This window comes from Vulpes vulpes, chromosome 1, assembly GCF_048418805.1.
Source record: "Vulpes vulpes isolate BD-2025 chromosome 1, VulVul3, whole genome shotgun sequence".
Classification (NCBI taxonomy): Eukaryota; Metazoa; Chordata; class Mammalia; order Carnivora; family Canidae; genus Vulpes; species Vulpes vulpes.
The window spans coordinates 4,915,606-4,936,974 of record NC_132780.1 but is presented as its reverse complement, the minus strand read 5'-3'; the positions used below and the strand labels follow the sequence as shown (position 1 = coordinate 4,936,974).

The following is a 21,369-nucleotide window of genomic DNA, read 5'->3' as shown; positions in this document are numbered from 1 at the left end:
AAAGTGAGGGGGGTGACAAAACCATTTATCATGCTAATGGACATAAAAAAAAAAAAGCTGGAGTAGCCATACTTAGGCAAATTAGATTTTTTTTTATTTATTTATTCATGATAGAGAGACAGAGAGAGAGAGAGAGAGGCAGAGACACAGGAGGAGGGAGAAGCAGGCTCCATGCCGGGAGCCCAACGTGGGACTCGATCCTGGGACTCCAGGATCACGCCCTGGGCCAAAGGCAGGCACCAAACCACTGAGCCACCCAGGGATCCCCGAAAAAATTAGATTTTACATCAAAGACTGTGACAAAGATAAAGAAGGGCACTATATCATAATAAAGGTGTCTATCCAGTAAGAAGATCTAATAATTGTAAAAATTTATGCCAAATATATAAATCAATTAATAACAAACATAAGGAAACTCATTGGTAACAATAAAATAATAGTAGGGGACTTTAGCACTCCACTTACAGCAATGGACAGATCATTAAGCAGAAAATTAATAAGGAAATTATTAATGATAATGGCTTTGAATGACATACTGGACAAGATGGACATAACAGATATATTCAGAAAATTTCATCCTAAAGCAGCAGAATACACATTCTTTTTGAGTGCACACGGGACATGCTCAGAAGAGATCACATACTGGGTCACAAATCAGACCTCAACAAATATAAAAAGATTGAGGTCATACCATACATGTTTTCTGAGCAGAACACTATTTTTTTTAAGATTTTATTTATTTATTCATAGGGAGAGAGAGAGAGGCAGAGTCACAGGCAGAGGGAGAAGCAGGCTCCATGTAGGGAGCCCGACGTGGGACTCGATCCCGGGTCTCCAGGATCACGCACTGGGCCAAAGGCAGGCGCTAAACCGCTGAGCCACCTAGGGATTCCTTTTTTTTTTTTTTTTTTTTTTTAAGATTTTGACCACGACACTATTTTACTTGAAATCAACCATGAGAAAAAAATTTAGAAAGACTATAAATACATAGAAGTTAAAAAACATTCTACTAAAGAATGAATGGGTTAAGCAGGAAGTTGAAGAAATTTTAAAAATAAGTGAAAATGAAAACACACAGGTCCAAAACATTTGGGATGCCGCAAAAGCAATCCTAAGAGGGAAGTATATAACAATGCAGGCCTACGTCAAGAAGCAAGAAAAATCTCAAACAACCTAACCTTACACCTAAAGGAGCTAGAAAAAGAACAACAAAGCCGAAAGCCAGCAGAAGAAGGGAAATAATAAACATTAGAGCAGAAACAAATGGTATAGAAACAAACAAAAAACAGTAGGTGATTGAAACTAGGAGCAGGTTCTTCGGAAGAATTAATAAAATTCATAAACCCCTACCCAGACTCATCAAAAAGAAAAGAGAAAGGACCCAAGTAAATAAAATCACAAATGTAAAAGGAGAGATCACAACCAACACCACAGAAATATGAAACAATTCTAAGAGAATGGTATGAAAACTTATATGCCAACAAGTGTGGAAGAAAGGGATAATTTCTTAGAAACATATAAACTACCAAAACTGAAACAGGAAGAAATAGAAAATTTGAACAGACAGATAACCAGCAAGGACACTAAATCAGTAATCAAAACTCTCCCAACAAACAAAAGTCCAGGCCCAGATGGCTTCCCAGGGGAATTCTACCAAACATTTAAAGAAGAGCTGGGATCCCTGGGTGGCGCAGCGGTTTGGCACCTGCCTTTGGCCCAGGGCGCGATCCTGGAGACCCGGGATCGAATCCCATGTCGGGCTCCCAGTGCATGGAGCCTGCTTCTCCCTCTGCCTGTGTCTCTGCCTCTCTCTCCTTCTGTGTCTCTCATGAATAAATAAATAAATAATCTTAAAAATAAAATTAAAATAGTAAAATAAAATAAAATACTAGCAAATTGAATCCAACAGTTCATTAAAAGAATCATTCATCACGATCAAGTGGGACTTATTCCTGGGCTTCAGGGTGGTTCAATATTCACAAATCAGTCGTGTGATACACTACATTAATAAAAGGAAGGATAAGAACCGTATCATCCTCTCAATAGGTGCACTAAGAGCATTTGACAAAGTACAGCATCCATTCTTGATACAAACCCTCAACAAAGTAGGAATAGAGGGAACATACCTTGAAATCATAAAGGCCATATACAAAAGACCCACAACTAAGATAATCCTCAGTGAGGAATATTAGAGCTTTTCTTTGATGGTCAGGAACAATACAGGAATGTCCACTCTCACCATTGTTATTTAACATGGTACTGGAACTCCTAGCCTCAGCAATCAGACAACAAAATGAAACTAAAGGCATTCAGATCAACAAGGAAGAAGTCAAACTTTCACTATTCACAGATGACATGATACTCTATATAGAAAACCTGAAAGAGTCTACCAAAAAATTGCTAGAACTGATTTATGAATTCAGTAAAGTTGCTAGACACAAAATAAATCTATAGAAATCTGTTGCATTCCTATACACCAATGATGAAGCAGCAGAAAGATAAATTAAAGAATCAATCCCATTTATAATTGCACCAAAAACCATAAGACACCTAGGACTAAACCTAACTAAAAAGGTAAAAGATCTGTACTTGAAAACCATAAGACAGCTATGAAAGAAACTACAGATGACACAAAGAAATGGAAAAAATTCCATGCTCATGGATTGAAAGATACTGTTAAAATGTCTGGACTTTAAAAAAAAAAAAATGTCTGTACTCCCCAAAGCAATCTACACATTTAATACAATCCCTATCAAAATACTCCCAGCATTTTTCAGAGCTAAAACAAACCATCCTAAAATTTGTATTGGACCACAAAAGACCCCAGATAGTCAAAGCATCCTTGAAAAAGAAAAGCAAATCTGAAAGCATCACAATGCCAGATTTCAAGTGATATGGCAAAGCTGTAGTTATCAAAATAGTATGATACTGGCACAAAACAGACATAAATCAATGGAACAGAATGAATCCACAACTATATGGTCAATTAATCTTTGACAAAGCAAGAAGGAATATCCAATGGAAAAAGATCTCTTCAACAAATGGTGTTGGGAAAACTGGACAGCCACATGCAGAAAAATGACACTGGACCACTTTCTTACACCATACACAAAAATAAATTCAAAATGAATGAAAGACCTAAATGTGAGACAGGAAACCATCAAAACCTTAGAGGAGAACACACGTAGCAACTTCTTTGACATTGGCCCTAGCAACTTCATACTAGACACATCTCTGGAGTTAAGGAGAACAAAAGGAAAAATGAACTATTGGGACTTCATTGAGATAAAAAGCATCGGGGGATCCCTGGGTGGCTCAGTGGTTTAGCACCTGCCTTCAGCCCAGGGTGTGATCCTGAAGTCCCAGGATCAAGGCCCATGTTGGGCTCCTTGCATGGAGCCTGCTTCTCTCTCTGCCTGTGTATCTGCCTCTGTGTGTGTGTGTGTGTGTGTGTGTGTGTGTCTCATAAATAAATAAAATCTTTTAAAAAGAGAGAGAGATAAAAAGCTTCTACACAGCAAAGGAAACAATCAACAAAACTATAAGACAACCTACAGAATAGGAAAAGCTATTTGCAAATGACATATATCTGATAAGGGGCTAGTATCCAATATCTATAAAGAACTTATCAAACTCGATAGCCAAGAAACAAACAATCCAGTGATGAAATGGGCAGAAGACATGAACAGACTTTTTTTCCAAAGAAGACAGGTGGCTAACAGACACATGAAAATATGCTCAACATCATTCATCATCAAGGAAATACAGATCAAAGCCTTGGTAAAATGCCACCTCACACATGTCAGAATGGCAAAAATTAACAACACAGGAAACAACAGATATTGGTGAAGATGTGGAAAAAAGGGAACCATCTTACACTGTTGGTGGGTATGCAAACTGGTGCAGCCACTCTGGAAAAAAAAAGTATGGAAGATCCTCAAAAGTTAAAAATAGAGCTACTCTATGATCCAGCAATTGAACTACTAGGTATTTACCCAAAGGATATAAAAATACTGATTTGAAGGGATACATGCACTCTGATGTTTATAGCAGCATTATCAACAATAGCCAGACTATGGAAAGAGCCCCAAATGTCCATCAACTGATGAATGGATAAAGATGTGGTATATATATATATCCAATAAAATATTACTCAGCCATTGGGACACCTGATTGGCTCAGAGGTTGAGCATCTGCCTTTGGCTTCAGCTCCTTGCATGGAGCCTGTTTCTCCCTCTGCCTATGTCTCTGCCTCTCTCTGTGTGTCTCTCATGAATAAATAAATAAGATCTTTTTTTTTTTAATGTTTGACACATTTGTCTTTTTTTTTTTAAGAGTTATTTATTTATTTATGAGAGAGAGAGAGAGGCAGAGACACAGGCAGAGGGAGAAGCAGGCTCCATGCCAGGAGCCTGACCTGGGACTCGATCCCAGGACTCCAGGATTGCACCCTGGGCCAAAGGCAGGCGCTAAACCGCTGAGCCACCCAGGGATCCCCTAAATAAGATATTTTTTAAAAATATTACTCAGCCATCAAAAAGAACAATATCTTGCCATTTGCAATGATGTGGATGGGGCTAAAATGTCCTATGCTGAGCTAACATGTCCTATGCATAGCTAAATAAGTCAGAGAAAGACAAATATCATAGGATTTCTCTCATACGTGGAATTTAAGAAACAATAGACAAATGTAGGGGAAGGGGGGATAAAAGAGAGGGAAGCAAACCATAAGACATTTTTTTAAAAGGTTTTATTTATTTATTTATTCATAGAGATGCAGAGACACAGGCAGAGGGAGAAGCAGGCTCCATGCAGAGAGCCTGATGTGGGACTTGATCCAGGGTCTCCAGATCACACCCTGGGCTGCAGGCGCCGCTAAACCGCTGCGCCACCAGGGATGCCCACCATAAGACATTCTTTTTTTTTTTTTTTATAAATTTTTATTTATTTATGATAGTCACAGAGAGAGAGAGAGGCAGAGACACAGGCAGAGGGAGAAGCAGGCTCCATGCACCGGGAGCCCGACGTGGGATTCGATTCCGGGTCTTCAGGATCACGCCCTGGGCCAAAGGCAGGCGCCAAACCGCTGCGCCACCCCAGGGATCTTAATGACAGAGAACAAATTGCAGGTTGGAGGAAAGTGGGTGGGTGGTGGGCTAAATGGGTGATGGGCATTCAGTAGGGCACTTGTAATGAGCAGTGGGTGTTATATGTAAGTATGAATCATTAAGTTCTACACCTGAAACCAATTTTACCATATGTGTTAGCTAACTAGAATTTAAATAAAAACTTGAAATAAAAAAATAAGACCAAAATCATACTAAGTTTCTTTCCCCACCACAGTGGATAAAACATGAAATCAGTTAACAGGAGGAAAGCTGGAAAATACACAAATATATGGAGGTTGAACAACATGTTCCTGAACAACCAACAAGTCAAAAAATCAAATAGGAAATCAAGAAATATCTTGAAACAAGTAAAAATAGAAGCAAAACGTTTCAAAACTTATGAGATCCTACAAAAGCAGTTCTAAGAAAGAATTTTATAACAATTAATGTCATGTTAAAAAATAAGAAAGATTCCAAATGCACAAACTCACTTCACAACTCAAGGAGCTAGAAAAGAAAGAACAAAATAAATCCAAAGTTAGCAGAAGGAAGGAAATAACAAAGATCAAAGCAGAAATAAGTGAAATGAAGACCAGGAAATCAATAGAAAAGATTAATGAAGGGCAGCCCGGGTGGCCCAGCGGTTTAGCACCGTCTTCGGTCCAGGGCCTGATCCTGGAGACCCGGGACTGAGTCCCACATCAGGCTCCCTGCATGGAGCCTGCATCTCCCTCGCCTGTGTCTCTGCCTCTCACTCTCTCTCTCTCTCTCTTTCTCTCATGAATAAATAAATAAAATGTTTTTACAAAAGATCAATGAAACTAAACACTGAATCTTTAAAAAATAAAATTGACAAACCTCTAGCTAAACTAATTCAGAAAAAGAGAGAGAACTTAAAATCTGAATGAAAGAGGATATATTACAACTGATACCACAGGAATACAAAAGATCAAGACAAGTTCTATGAAAAACCATAACAAACTGGAGAACCCAGATGAAAAGGATAAACTCCTAGAAACATGCAATCTACCAGGACTGAATTATGAAGAAATAGAACATGTGAACAGATCAAAAACAAGTAAGGAGGTTGAATCAGTAATTTAAAAAAAAAATCCCCAGGACCAGATGGTTTTACTGATGAATTCTAACAAACATTTAAAGAATAATTAACTCCAATCCTTCTAAAACTCTTCAAAAAAATTGAAGAGGAAGCAGCATTCTCAATTTAATGTTATAAAGCCAGCATTATCTTGTTAACAAAACCAGATGAGGAAACTACTCAATTCAATAAAACTGCAGGACAGAAAGTGAACACACAGAAAACAAATGTGCTTCTATACACTAACAATAAAACAGCTGAAAAATAAATAATAAAGAAAACAGTCCCATTTACAATAACATTAAAAACAATGAAAAACTTAAAAATAAATTTAACCCAGGAGGTGAAAGATCTGTATGCTGAAAACTATAAAATTTTGATGAAAGAAATTGAAGAAAACATGAACAAATCGAAAGACAGCCCATGTTCATAGACTGGAAGAATTAATACTGTTAAAATATCCATATTACCCAAAGCCATCTATAGATTAACGCAATCTCTATCAAAATTCCAGTGGCATTTTCACAAAAATAGAAAAAATAATTCTAAAATGTGAAGCCACAAAAGACCCAAAGAGCCGTCGCAATCCTGAGAATGAAGAATAAAGCCAGGGGCATCGTGCATTTCCATCTCAAACTATGTTAAAAACGACAGTAATCGAAATGGTATGGCATTGGCATGAAAACAGACACACAGACAACAGAACAGAATTGAAAGCCCAGAGGGGTGTCTGGTGGGTGGCTCTTTCAGTTAAGCATCTGCCTTCAGCTCAGGTCATGATTTCAGGGTTCTGGTGATCGAATCCACACTGGGCTCCCTGCTCAGTGGGGAGTCTGCTTCTCCCTCTCCCTTTGCCCCTCCCCACTGCTAATGTGCTCTCTCTCTCTCTCATAAATAAATAAATAAATACATAAATACATAAATCTTGAAAAATAAAACTCAGGAATAAATCCTCATATATATGATCAACTAATATTTGACAAGGGAGCCAAGAATATACAATAGGGAAAAGATAGTCTCTTCAATAAATGATGCTGGGGCAGCCCTGGAGGCTCAGCGGTTTAATGCTGCCTTCAGCCTGGGGCCTGATCCTAGAGACCAGGGATCGAGTCCCACGTGGGGCTCCCTGCATGGAGTCTGCATCTCCCTCTGCCTGTGTCTCTGCCTCTCTCTCTCTCTCTCTCATGAATAAATAAAAAATAAAAAAATAAAATAAATGGTGCTGAAAAAACTGGATATCCACAATGCAAAAGAATGAAATTGGACCCCTATCTCACACCATTCACAAAAACTAACTTGACATGAACTGTTGAATTATTATACTGCGCACCTGAAACTAACATAACACTGTGTGTTAATTATACTTGAATTAAAAATTAATTAATTTGTGTAACATGGATTAAGGACCAAACGTAATACCAGAAAGCTTGAAATTCCTAGAAGAAAATAGAGGAAAACTTTCTTACATAGTAATTTCCTGGATATGACACTGAAAAAAACAGAAACAAAAGCAAAAATTAACAAGTGGGACTACATCCAACTTAAAAGCTTCTGCATAGCAAAACAAGTTAACAGAATGAAAAGGCAACTTATGGAATGAGAGAAAATACTTGTAAATCATCTATCTGATAAAGGGCTAATATCCAAAAACTATAAAAATAACTCATACAGCTCAATATTTTAAAAACCTAATTAAAAAAAAAAAAACAGAGAGAATGAATAGGGGCTTTCCCAAAGAAGACATACAGATGGCTGACAAGTACATGAAAAGGTACTTGAATCGCTGATCATGTACACACACACACACACACACACACACACAAACTGAATATTTTTCAGATATTAGAAAGAGGAGAAACCTGTCATTTGTGACAACCTGGATGAAACTTGAGGGCATTATGCTAAGTGACATGTTAGACTGAGACATACTATATACATTCATTTATATGTGGAATCTGAAAAAGCCAAACTCAGAGAAACAGAATGGTTCTGGAGGTTGAGAAAATGGGAGATATTGGTCAAAGGGTACAAATTCCAATTATAATATTAACAACTTCTAGGGATTTAATAGCGTGGTGATTATAGCTAATAATACTATATCACATACTTGAAAAGTGCTGTGATAATATGTCTTAAATGTTCTCACCACACAAAAGCAATGGTAATTGCATAATTGGACAGAGGTGTTAAATGGTATGGTGGTGATCATTTTGTGATATGTAAATGTGTCAAATCAACACAGTATACACCTTAAACCTACATAATGTTATATGTCAATTATATCTCAATAAATTGAGGGGAGAGAAGAGGGGAATCATAAAAGCAGCCAGAGAAAAATGAGACATTATATACAGGAATATTGTCATAGAATAACAGCTTAATTCTCATCATAAATTGTGGTGTACAGAAAACATTTTCTAATATTGGCATTTAGCGCTATAAATTTGCCCATAAGTGCTAGCAGCATCCCACAAATCTTGATGACGGTTCTTTTTTTATTCATTCATTTAAGAGAGAGAGAACAAGAGCAGGGGGACGGTCTGAAGGAGAAGGAGGAGCAGACTCTCCACTGATCAGAGAAGCCTGATGCAGGGCTCGATCCGAGGACCCTGGGATCATGACCCGAGTGGAAGGCAGACATCCAACTGACTGAGCCACCCAGGCACCTGATGAGTGTTCTTTGATTTTTATTCAGAACAAAATATTTCCTAATTTCTCATTTGATTTCCTTTTTCACTTTTGGATTGTGGAGGAGCATATGATTTAATTTCCCAATATTTGAACACTTGTCAAATATCTTTTGATTATTGACTTCTAATTTAAATCCATTGATTCAGAGAGTATAATCTGAATTATTTGAGTGATGCTAAGTATATTATTGGATAATGTGTCAAGTTTAGTGTTGCCTTAATCTTCTATATCCTATCGATTTTTCTGTCTGCTTGTTTTAGCAATAATGAAGAGAGAAATGATGTAGTCTCTATAATTTCAGATTTGTCTACTTGTCCTTTCATTTCTGTTGTTTTTGCTTCATATAATTTGAAGCTCTGCTATTAGGTGCAAAAATGTTTAGGGTTGGTATATTTTCTTGTTGAATTGACCCTTTTATCATTATGAAATAATCTTTCTTATTCCTTGTAGCAGTCTTTGCTCTATCTGGTACAAATGTAGGAACACTGGTTTTCTTTTTATTGGTGTCATATCTTTTTCCACCTTTTTGTTTTTAACCTATATTTGTCTTTATATTTAAAGTGGGTTTCCGGGATCCCTGGGTGGCGCAGCGGTTTGGCGCCTGCCTTTGGCCCAGGGCGCGATCCTGGAGACCCGGGATCGAATCCCACATCGGGCTCCCGGTGCATGGAGCCTGCTTCTCCCTCTGCCTGTGTCTCTGCCTCTCTCTCTCTCTCTCTGTGTGACTATCATAAATAAATAAAAAAAATTAAAAAAAAATAAATAAATAAAAAATAAAAATAAAAAATAAAGTGGGTTTCCACGGGACACCTGGGTGACTCAGTGGTTGAGCATCTGCCTTTGGCTCAGGGCATGATCCTGGGGTACGGAATCAACTCCCACATCGAGCTCCTTGTGGGGAGCCTACTTCTCCCTCTGCCTATATGTCTCTGCTCTCTCTCTCTCTCTCTCTCTCTCTCTCTCTCACCCAGGCACCTGATGAGTGTTCTGTGTGTCAGGCTTCATGCTACTTAAGATTCTCTCTCTCCCTCTCCCTCCACCCCTCCCCCCTGCTTGCATGTGCACATGCTCTCACCTTCTCTCAAAAAATAAAAACAAAGTGGCTTTATTTATAGTATATGTCTTTAACTTGGGGATCCCTGGGTGGCGCAGCGGTTTGGCGCCTGCCTTTGGCCCAGGGCGCGATCCTGGAGACCCGGGATCGAATCCCACGTTGGGCTCCGGGTGCATGGAGCCTGCTTCTCCCTCTGCCTGTATCTCTGCCTCTCTCTCTCTCTCTCTGTGACTATCATAAATAAATAAAAATTTAAAAAAATGTCTTTAACTTATCACAATCAACATACAAGTGATATTATATCCCTTCATATATAATATTTTAAAATATCACAAGAACAGTAGGCGTCCATTTCTTCTCCCCTGGCATTTGTCCATTGTGTAATACATCTTATTTCTATACGTGTTATCAATCCCAATATAGATTATTATTCTATTCTTTTAACAAGTCAATTCTATTCCAAATGGAATTTTAATGTGAGAAAAACTTATAAAAGTATTATATTCTCTGTATGTATATAAAATATATAATAATGTATTATATATTATAAATATATATAAATATACATATCCTTTGGAAAGTCTGTACTCTGAGTTTATAAAAATATTCTTCTATAATTTTTTCTAAGACTTTTTATGGGATTTTTCTGTCTCATTCTTTAAATATGTAGGTCTTTATGCTGTTGAAAATTCCCATTCAATAGTTTCTTCATTTACTTAATTCTGTGTATATTTGCCCTTTAGGAGGAATTTAGAGTTGCTTCAATATTCATTAATTCAACAGATATTTAGTGAGAGCCAATTCTGTGCCTTGAAAATTAGTACCGGTTTGAAGACTTAAATTTGGAAGTTGTGGACATCACTAAGAAAGTGAGTGTATGTAGAAAAGGGATGCAAAGAAAATGATCCTTGGTAAAAGACACAAATAACCAGAAAAGAAGCCGAGAAAGATCCTCCAATAAGGTAGAGAAAAAACAACAGACTATGATATCAGGAAAGTCAAAAGAGGGCAGCCCAGGTGGCTCACCGGTTTAGCGCCGCCTTAGCCCAGGGTGTGATCCTGGGGACCTGGGATCGAGGCTCCCTGCATGGAGCCTGCTTCTCTCTCTGTCTGTGTCTCTGCCTCTCTCTCTCTCTTTCTCATAAATAAATAAATAAATCTTAAAAAAAAAAAAAGGAAAGTCGTTGGGGAGGGTGGTGGGAGGAGAGAGAGATGTCATGCCAAATAGATAATTAACTGTTGAAACTATGGCAATGGAATCGTTAGTCCACATTAATCCACAAGAAAAAGGCTTGGCAGGCCCATTTTCTTTTCTTAAATATTTGCTCATTTTGTTCAATGCCATTTAAAAAATATCCATTCTTAAAAAACATTTTTTAAATTAAAAATAAAATTTAAAAATCCATTCTTTCTCCATAATTCAGTAAGTCATCACTATAATATCTTAAACTATCTTTGAGTCTATTTATATGTTCTCCATCACACTGACCATCTCTATACTAAAACTAGACAATTAGTCATAAATATATACCCACGTTATAATACCTAGTGAGAAAGATCCTGCTCATACTTCTTATTTTTCTAAATTTTCTTGCTTGATTTCAATTCAAGAATGTATTCTTTTGGATAAACTTTAAATCAATCCTCTCATGTTGCAGAACAAAGATTTTTTTTCTTTTAAGATTTTATTTATTCATGAGAGACAGAGAGAGAGAGAGAGAGAGAGGCAGAGACACAGGCAGAGGGAGAAGCAGGCTCCATGCAGGGAGCCCGACGGGGAACTCAATCCAGGGTCTCCAGGATCAGGCCCTGGGCTGCAGGCGGCGCTAAACCGCTGAGGCACCTGGGCTGCCCAGAACAAAGATTAATTTAGATGGATTTGGGAATAGTTGATATTTCTAGTGTCAATTTATCCCATATAAGGATATGATTTAGCCTTTTATCAATTCAAATTTTATTTTGTATTTCTCAATAAAATTTTAGATCTTTAGTATGACCTGAGTGAACACTTAATATTAAGTCTAGCGGACTTGGTAGGTATAAAATCCAGGTGTAAAATGAGCAAACAGGTGAATTAAAATGTTTAAGTTCAACTATTAGGCCAGATAATAAGAGCTAGAACTCAAGCCTCTAGCCTGTTAGCATGTCCCAAGTTCAACACTCTGAATATTACCTTATTGTGGCCCAGGAAACTAAAGAGATGTCACCTGGGGCACCTGGGTGACTCAGTGGTTGAGCATCTGCCTTTGGCTCAGGGCGTTATCCTGGGGTCCTGGGATCGAGTCCAGCCTCAGGCTCCCTGCAGGGAGCCTGCTTCTCCCTCTGCCTGTATCTCTGCCTCTCTCTGTGTGTCTCTCATGAATAAATAAATAAAATCTTAAAAAAATAAGAGATGTCACCTGCTATGCTACTTTTTTTATGAGCCATACTCACTGGAGCCCAACACTGCTCTAGTCTCTAGGAAACAAATAAAGGTAACACCTAGTTCTTGCCTTGTAGCTTCATAAGTAGCCTACTAAATAAATATAATTGCCAATTTGATGCTCTTGGAAGTAGGCTCATGAACTTGGAAAAGGGTTCATGAACTTGCCACAGGTCACACATCCTACAAAGATTTAAGAGCCGGGCTCCCCATGGCAGCAGCATTCACTCTGGGTTAGTTTCTTCCATCTACTCCCCTTCTCCCTTTCTCCTGAGCCAAGATTGTGTGGTGGTCCTGGTTCTACTAGCAGAACCCAAGAACAGCGGTGGAACAGGGTGTTCCTGCAGAAAGGTTGGCCTCCTCCGAAGACATCCTCCTAAGAAGCAGAAACGGGTGGATGCCACTGGGAGATGGGGAGCACTTGTGATAAGCCCATTCAGGTTATCGCTTGAGTCCACCCTTCAACAACCAGGGTAACATGTAAGGGGCTAGAGGCTCTACAACGTGACAAATGCCAGAGTCAGCAATATGCCACGTGGACAACATTTCTATCCTTCCTGGGGTTACATAGATGTTATTTAATTCAATTGTCACACACAGTCCTCTTTTTTTTTTTTTTTTTTTTTACAGATGAAAGATTAGCCTGAGAAAGATGAAACCACTCTTACCTGCTCCTGATTCGGCCTGACTCCCATCCCCATGTTCTCAATAACCACACAGGTCACCTCCCCTCGCCACCTCCCAGGACCTCCTGCCAAGCCTCACATGCTCTCCACCCAGCACACAGACACACAGCACACAGAGCTACACTGCAGTTATTTTATTACAGCCAGCCTGCTAAAGATGAATTAGGCAAAGATAGGTGTCTGGATTCCAGCTTCAGGTATGAAGAAAGGAGCAGGAGGATGGAGCTCAGATCGGGCATTGGTGGCAAAGATTCATCTCCCCAAAGGGGCTATGTGGAAGGTCTTCAATGAGTCCATTGCTTCGTACTTGCATTTCTTGCTGGTGGTGATGGTAGTCTGGGAGAGAGGAAGATGAGGAGCGCATGGCAGAGCTGTCCATCCTCCCCGGGCGCCCCCCCCCCCCCAATCCTCATCCTCAGTGATTCAGCTCCAGCTCCAGCAAGGACCTCCGGCCCACAGACTGACTGCTGGAGAGGGAGCTGAAATCAGAACAGGATAAAGGATGAAGATGACTCCCAGGTCACCCACACACAGGTGTCAGGAGGGAGTCTGAACAACCAGCCAGGAAAGCAGAGATCAGAAGATTCTGAAGGGTGTGATGGAGGCTGGGCCTGTGCGAGGAGCACGGTGGCTGAGTCTGGGTCCACATGATGTCTCCTGCACCTGAGACCCACCTGTCAGGTGTATGGCACATATGGAATGTGGATGTGTGTGTGTTGTAAACAATCTCATGTGCCTGTGGCACATTAATGCAAGAAATTCCACTTCTTCATAACCTCTCATCTTCCAGAATCAGCCCTTATGGAAAAATAGAGTAAGAGACAGATTAATTAAAATCTACATAACTAGGGCGCCCTGGTGGCTCAGTCGGTTAAGCAGCTGCCTTTGGCTGGGATCATGATCCCAGGGTCCTGGCATAGAGCCCTACATCAGACCTCTGCTCAGCAGGGAGCCTGCTTCTCCCTCTCCTCTCCATTTGTACACACTCTCTCTCTCTCAAATAAATACATCAAATCTTTAAAATATATATATACATAGGGCAGCCCGGGTGGCTCAGCAGCTTAGCGCTGCCTTCAGCCCAGGGCGTGATCCTGGAGACCTGGGATCAAGTCCCGCGTCGGGCTCCCTGCATGGAGCCTGCTTCTCCCTCTGCCTGTGTCTCTGCCTCTCTCTCCCTCTCTGTGCTTCTCATTAATAAATAAATACAATTAATATATATACATAACTGTGCAACAAGAACAATAACAGAAAAAGACAGTTCATCAGGAAATACACTGATTAGCCCTGGGGAGCAGATGTGTGTAGCTAGAGGCTGCCTTAGGAGCTCCAGGCCCCAAAATAACAGAGTGCAACTTCTGGCTTTGAGCACTGAGATGATAGAGATGGGAAGTAAGACTCGGAGCCAGAGAACAGCCTTCAAGGTGGGGGGTAAAACAGGCCAAAACCCAGAAGCCTTACGAGTCCAAAGAGACCCTTCCCGAGAAGGCGGTCTAAGGGCAGGTGATCAGTTTCATTTTTTTTTTAATTTTTATTTATTTATGATAGTCACACACAGAGAGAGAGAGAGAGGCAGAGACATAGGCAGAGGCAGAAGCAGGCTCCACACACCGGGAGCCCGACGTGGGATTCGATCCCAGGTCTCTAGGATCACTCCTGGGCCAAAGGCAGGCGCCAAACTGCTGCGCCACCCAGGGATCCCTTTCTTTTTAATTTAATTTAATTTTATTTTATTTTTAAGGTGATCAGTTTCAATATTCCTAAAATAGAACTGACACGACCCTCCATGCGCAGGAGCTGAATTAAGGACTTTTTCTTTCCTCCCAAAGGTTAAAATTCTACTCCTGCAAGGCGGGCTCCCCTAACCTAGAAAAAAATTCACAAGGGTCACCACACTTTCTATGTGCACTGTTGTCCATCCAGCTGTGTATAAATTGGCACAAAAGGGACATGTGTGGTAGAAGGATAGGTTGGATGTGCGTGTGGCAGGTGGCTGCGTATTATGTATGCCGTAGGGTGGACGAAAGGCTTATGTGCTTGTAGCCCCTGACTGCTATGTCTATTCCATGTGCCATCTGTCAACAGGCTGCATGTGTGTCCTCAGGGTGGGGGTGGGGGAAGGATAGTAAGTTACCATGACAATCAAATCCAATATCTTGGCATTGAGTCCCTTCTCATTGTAGCAGTCCTGGATTTTTCCTATGGCTGCTTTTTCTGCTTCAGTGGCATTGGCTAGTCTAAGGGCCAGGTTCAGCGGAAGCTCCTTTCCAATGGCCAAAGTACCAAAGACCGAATAGAAAAGGGGGCAGGCTTTCGCTGGAGACAAACAGAAAACACCTTAACAATCACCAGGGTAGGAGACTCCTGTTTCCCCACCACCTGAAAGTAATTCACGTATCCAGGCTCTTCTGACTCACCTTCCACAGGAACCCCCCCACTCCCAGGGCTGCTTACATCCCAGACAGAAAACATTTTCTATGAGCACTCTCAGCAGATGGGAGCGGAGAGGGGCCCCTGGCTGCTGCCTCCAGGCATAGCAGCCTGCCCGCTTCCGACCTTCAGCTAAGCCCCACCACCCCCCAAAACCATCCCCTACTGTGTGCACAACTAATGATCCCTCCACCTCCAAACCTCTTCCTCCATTCAGTCACTGAAAACTTCTCACCCATTTCGATGCCCAGGTCTTGGGTCACCAGCAAGGTCAGCACGAGGAGTGTCCCCTTCATAGTGTCAACTGCCAGAATGCTCCGCTCAGGGCAGGATTTCTGCTGTTTTATGAACTACTAGCTCGCTGAGCCCAGCCCACATCCCTCCTAGGAACTCCAAAGGCCTGTGGGCAGGGACCTGGCACATGTCACTACCTCAGTCCTTGGGCTAAAAGCCTCTTGGAGAGGGTATGGTTTTTCCTTTGCCAAAGACCAAGAGGAGCTGACATGTCTAAGTGTTTCCATCCTGAACCAACTGCTCTGTCGTCCCAGCCCCAACTGTGACCCTTGTTTCCTGCTACTCCTTCCCCCAACCCATCCTGGCTCCAAATGCAGCACTCTCCCAGAATGTGCAGATGAAAATCACAGGAGGGTTCAAGCCTAAGTTTAAGTCCGGGAGTTAAGTATGGGGTGCTGGGCCCAACTAGACCCTCTTGAGCACCTTAACTCTGCAGTCTCTAGATCAAGCCCCAAGGATGGGTGGACACCATCCTTGGGCTCTGAAGCACTCCCTACTAGGGAAGTCTCAGAACTCCTGGCCGGGAGGGCTTCCTCCAGGGCTGACTCCAATTTAGGATCATGTTACCTGCTTCCCTCTCACTCTTAAAAGAGTCCTGGGCCTCTTCTTAACTCGCAGTTGGTCCAACCTTGGCCCTGTCTCGCCCTCTTCCATCAGTGAACCTGGTCCCAAGAGGAGCTTGGGCATAGGAGCCCATCCAGAAACATCAGTGAGGAGTTGTGGAGCTCTACAGTTTGTCTCCCGTGTCCACTGTGAGCTGGAGCTCTGTAGACCAGCGTGCTAGGTCAAGCAGAGATGGCAACCAGTCTGCTTAAACCCTCTCGAGTTAAACTTAACCTTCTATTCTAGAAGAGTAGTTTACTGGCACAAACAAGATGAGATAGTCCATGAAAATTCTAGAAGGAAGCTCCCAGTGGCCAAATCTGGAACAGTATAAGCAACAAAAGAAATAATATAGTATTGGAGGATAATCCAAAGTAAAAAATTCTGTAAGTCCATATTGATATAAATAAATAACTTACTAAATAAACAAATGAAGAGAGAAGAGACATATTCCTCACAGGAACATTCCAAACAATGCACTCTCCCTTCAAGAGGTGGAGCTTATTGCCCTGCCCTCCTGGGGAGTGGCTGCACTTAGCAACTCATTTCCAAAGAGTAGGGAAAGGGGAAAACCATGCAGAAACCTAGCAAACCCAACATTATTCAAATGATCAAGGCTAATATAACCAGTGGTAAGACCTATTGATGTCACGTATGCCACTATGTGATGTGACACCTCTTTAGTGTCTCCCCCCAAAACCAAGGTCTGAACCCTAGTCTAATTTAGAAGAAAAACAGCAGGCAAAATCAGCTTGATGGACATTCTATAGTACCTGGCCAGTCTTCAAGGCAATCAAGGCCACGACAAACACGGAAAGACTGACAACTTGTCACAGTTCAGAAGAAACCTCACAATCAATGCAGTGTGTTTAGGATGTGAATTAGCTTCTAGAACACACAGAGGGCATTAAAGGACAAACGGTGAAATCCAAATAAAGATTGGAGTTGAGTTAGTAGTAGTGTGCCAGTGTCAATATCTTGGTTTTGACAAATCTTTTCAACTTTTCTGTGAGTCTAGAATTACCCCCAAATAAAAAATATTTATTTTTTTAAAAGATTTTATTTATTCATGATAGTCACACACACACACAGAGAGAGAGAGAGAGAGGCAGAGACACAGGCAGAGGGAGAAGCAGGCTCCATGCAGGGAGCCCGACGTGAGATTCGATCCCGGGTCTCCAGGATTGCGCCCTGGGCCAAAGGCAGGCGCCAAACCGCTGCACCACCCAGGGATCCCAATAAAAAATATTTTAAAAAGCCACATTGCATACACTGCAAGGCCTTGTCCAGAAAGTTCCCCTTGACCTCAGCAAATATCCCCACACTTGGAGATACCGCAGATAGTTTTATGGCCCCCAGTGGGGCTGGATGGACATCAGCGTGCTGTGCTACTCCAGCCCTCCAAACTCTGGCTTCCTCCTCTCACATCATCTCACAGAGCTGAGGAGGACTTGAAGGAAGTCCCAGTGAAGGACAGCAGACATACAACCCTTGCGTCCCACACACTGAAATTCTGTTTCAGTAGAGAAAGAGCAAGTGTCCAATCTGGGGCATATGGTGCTCATCTCCCGGGCTGGTAGGTGGCTCGGAACCTCTGAAGGACACCTGCCGTAACCAGAGCCCCTCATGAGATGACCTTCATAGTACAGCCTCTGGGCATCATGACTGGAGTCGCTCCACGATAACGGCCTGACAGCTAGAGCTCAGGCCTGGGTGCCTCTTAGCCAAGAGCAGTTACCGATGTGAATCCTGTTTGGCACAGGGCTCCAACGGGGGTGATACAACTTTTGTCTTACCTCCAGCTCTGGGTTTCAGCAAACCCTATCCTGTCACAGATGATTCAGAGAAAAGGCCAGACAGGGGCCTCCAGCGAGTAAGCGTAAGTAAAAATGTTCTTGTTACCCCCTCCTCAGGAATGGGATAGTCCTTCTGTTCATCTAACAAACCTTTGTGAAGCACCTGCTATGTGTCCTTGTCCGGGGGAGGTGGCAGTGCACCCAGCAGAGGCCTTGCCCTCTGGGAGTTCAGTATGCACCTGAGAGGGAGTGGAAGACCACCAGTGAATGACAAGGAGAGCTATGGAGGGCCATGAAGTGGGGGAGAACTGTGAGTGCTGTGGGGGTAGGGGGGCTCTGACCTAAGGGGTCAATCAGGTGGGACAGTCTTTCTGATAAGGTGAAATTTGAAGAGACCTGAGCAATTAGGTCATGAATCGTGTACTTGGAGGAAGAACATTCCAGGCAGCGGGGACAGCTTGTGCAAAGGCCCTGCTGCACACACACAACTGGAACACAAAGCCCTTGACCCCTGGCCCAGTCAAGAAGTGGAACGGAGGGATCCCTGGGTGGCTCAGCGGTTTAGTGCCTGCCTTTGACCCAGGGCGTGATCCTGGGGTCCCGGGATCGAGCCCCACATCAGGCTTCCTGCATGGAGCCTGCTTCTCCCTCTGCCTGTGTCTCTGCCTCTCTCTCTCAGTCTGTGTCTCTCATGAATAAATAAATAAAATCTTTAAAACAAAACAAAACAAAAAAAGAAGTGGGAAGGAGACCAGTGAGGGAGGAGAGAAAGGGAAGAATTCGGAGGCAGCAGGCTTTGGTAGGGCCCTGGCTGCACGAAGCACGAGGGCTTGTGGGCCACAGAAACGGCTTGGCCTTTCCTCAGACTTCATCTGTGGAGAGGGAATTGCATGAACGGTACAGAGAAACTCAAAAGAAGACACTGGTTGGGGAAAAATGACCTTTCTGAGCCAGACTGAGGTGCTGTCCAAGTGACCAGGTGCCAGGACTTGGTCAACAGATAAGTAGAACCTCTGGGCTAGCACACAGGGGAGGATTCAGGGCTCCAGAAACAGATTCAAAGGACTGGTTCAAGGGAGGCCACTTGAGCAGGTCAAGGACAGAGATTTTGACGCAGGCATGGCAGGGGCCCCCAGGGAGTGGCTTTCCTTTGGCATCTACTAGCTGTGAGACCATGAGCCAAGCACTGGGTGTCCTGAAAAATCCCTAAGTTGAGACCAAACACCGTCCTCCAGGTCACGGGTCAGGAGAGGCTGACACTGGCCCTGATTTGGGAGACTCTTCGCCCCCTTTCCCCGTCAAGCCAGGGAATTCCAGTTCTGAAGCTCCTGGACAGAGCCCTGGAGGCGGGGAGGGGAGGCCAAGTTAGCGCCTCCTGTTGACTGGCGGCCTCCGGGCCTGGTGGGCACAGGCAGCTCCGCCCTCCCCAGCCTGGCAGGTGTCCTGGAAAGGCCTCGCCCCTCCGCCCCGGGCGGCAGCTATAAAGGCGTCGGCTCCGCAGCACCTGCCACCTGCACCATGAAGCGGGTCGGGGCGCTGCTGCTTCTCGGGGCTGCCCTGCTCCTGGCCTCGGGCGGAGGTGGGCGTGGGGCCGGCCCGGGGCCTCTGGCCGTCCTGGCGGGCGGTTGGGAGTGGGCGGGGAAGGGGAAGGAAGATGGGCCGCCAGGGGCCTGGCAGGGAGCGGCAGCCTCTGTTCCGTTCCAGACTGTGAAGTCTGCTCAGCCGTGCGGGAGGATGTGAACCTGTTCTTGACGGGCTCCACTGAGGACTACGTGGGCAACGTGGCGCGGTACCAGAGCAGCCCTGTGATACTGGAAAATGCGAAAATACTGAAGGAGTGCATTGATGGGAAAATGACACAAGACGACAAGCAGGATGCCCTCTCGGTGCTGGTGGGTTGTGTCTGCGCCTCTGGCGCCTGTCTGGGCCTCGCTGGGGCCGGGGCGGGGGGGGGCATCTCTCTTCTCCACCACGGCCCTCCCCCGGAATTCAAGAGGAGAAAGACCTCATGGATGGGCAAGTAGGGGGGGATGCGGTGGGGAAGACTCAGCCCAGCCCTTGAGCCCTCGGGCTGGCCCTGGCCCTCCTGCGTCCTTGGCATCACCTGGCCTCCCTCTCAGGCCCTCAGCTCCGGCCTCCCTGACTCCAGCCTCTGCAGCGCATGAGCCTGGATCTTCTTGGGTTCCCTTACCTTAACTTCCCTATTCCATCTCCCCCCAAGACCCCCATTTGTCTTCGTTCCCTCAGTCCTGGAGAGCCATTCTGTGCCTCACACGCCAGGAGGGGAGGAGGGCGGAGGGGGGCAGAGGGGAGGGGAGAAGGCAGCTTCCAAAAGCCCCCTCTGGCCCTTCCCAGGCCTGCAATGCCCCGAGTGGAAAAGCACGGCGCCCCCTCCCTGTGCTGTCCCACGGGTGGGAACAAGCTACTGCTTTGGCAGCAAGCGTCCACGGGCAGCCCGAGACTCCCAGGCGCCCGCAGGTGCAACGGAGCCCGCCAGGACCTTCTCAGCACCTCTCTCCATCCTGCCCCAGGACGCCCCCACCCCACCACGGTGACCCCCCTTCTTCACTCTGCTCCACTGGACGAAGCTTCTAGGCCCACCCTGGGACTCTCTCGTGGTGCGGGAGATTGGGAGGAATGTACCTTTGCCTGCTCAGATCCAGAAGCGCCCCTGCAAACAGGCCTGCAGGCCCCTCCCCACGGCGTGTCCGGCCAGCGCGGCAGAGCCGCATGTGTCACACCTGCAGGCCTCACCAGGTGTCCCGACCTTCTCTTTGCAGGATAAAATGTACGCAAGTGACTTGTGCTGACGGAGCCATGTGTGCCGCGGGGGGCCCCCAAGGAAGTCACTTAACTGATCACCGGCTAAGTCATCTCAGCAGCCTGCCACATCCGGTGTCTGACTAGATGATTCCAGCAATAAAAGCCTTGCAATCCAGGGACAGCTGCTTGCTCCTTGGGCTGGTCTTGGGCCAGACGGAGGGGGTCCCAGTGCGGCTGGGTGTCCACACGGTCCCACGTTCTTCCCACACTGACTCCCACGGGGAGGGGTGATGACCTTTAGGGCAGCCAGAGCAGCGGGGGCCCCTCGGTCACGGGCGGTACCCACCAGGTGTTAGGTAACATCTGGGAGCTCACAAGCGAGGGCCCTGGGGCTCAGAGAGGTCACTACCTGCCAGAGGTGACCCT

The 21,369-nt window shown here is 44.2% G+C and overlaps 3 protein-coding genes across 3 annotated transcripts in view; 2 read left to right on the top strand and 1 right to left on the bottom strand.

Annotated features, from left to right (window-relative positions):
- The window catches only part of LOC140593653 (large ribosomal subunit protein eL31-like), a 54,289-nt gene extending 44,827 nt beyond the window's left edge, over positions 1-9,462 (top strand). The window contains exon 2 of the mRNA XM_072750658.1: positions 8,720-9,462. Coding sequence (XP_072606759.1) covers positions 8,720-8,780 — 61 coding nt within the window. The 3' untranslated portion in view covers positions 8,781-9,462. The remainder of the gene's footprint in view (positions 1-8,719) is intronic.
- Positions 9,463-13,179: 3,717 nt separating this feature from the next.
- Positions 13,180-15,825, bottom strand: LOC112928430 (major allergen I polypeptide chain 2-like). Its single transcript, XM_026010147.2, has 3 exons — positions 15,723-15,825; positions 15,192-15,373; positions 13,180-13,396 (listed from the first exon to the last, which is right to left on the bottom strand). Exons 1-3 carry the CDS (start codon positions 15,781-15,783, stop codon positions 13,313-13,315), a joined length of 327 nt encoding a protein of 108 aa, XP_025865932.2. The 5' UTR covers positions 15,784-15,825; the 3' UTR covers positions 13,180-13,312.
- A 2,711-nt stretch (positions 15,826-18,536) lies between these two features.
- On the top strand, positions 18,537-21,122 carry LOC112928429 (major allergen I polypeptide chain 1-like). Its single transcript, XM_026010145.2, has 3 exons — positions 18,537-19,759; positions 19,885-20,072; positions 20,961-21,122. Exons 1-3 carry the CDS (start codon positions 19,699-19,701, stop codon positions 20,988-20,990), a joined length of 279 nt encoding a protein of 92 aa, XP_025865930.1. The 5' UTR covers positions 18,537-19,698; the 3' UTR covers positions 20,991-21,122.
- The last annotated feature ends 247 nt before the right edge of the window (positions 21,123-21,369 follow it).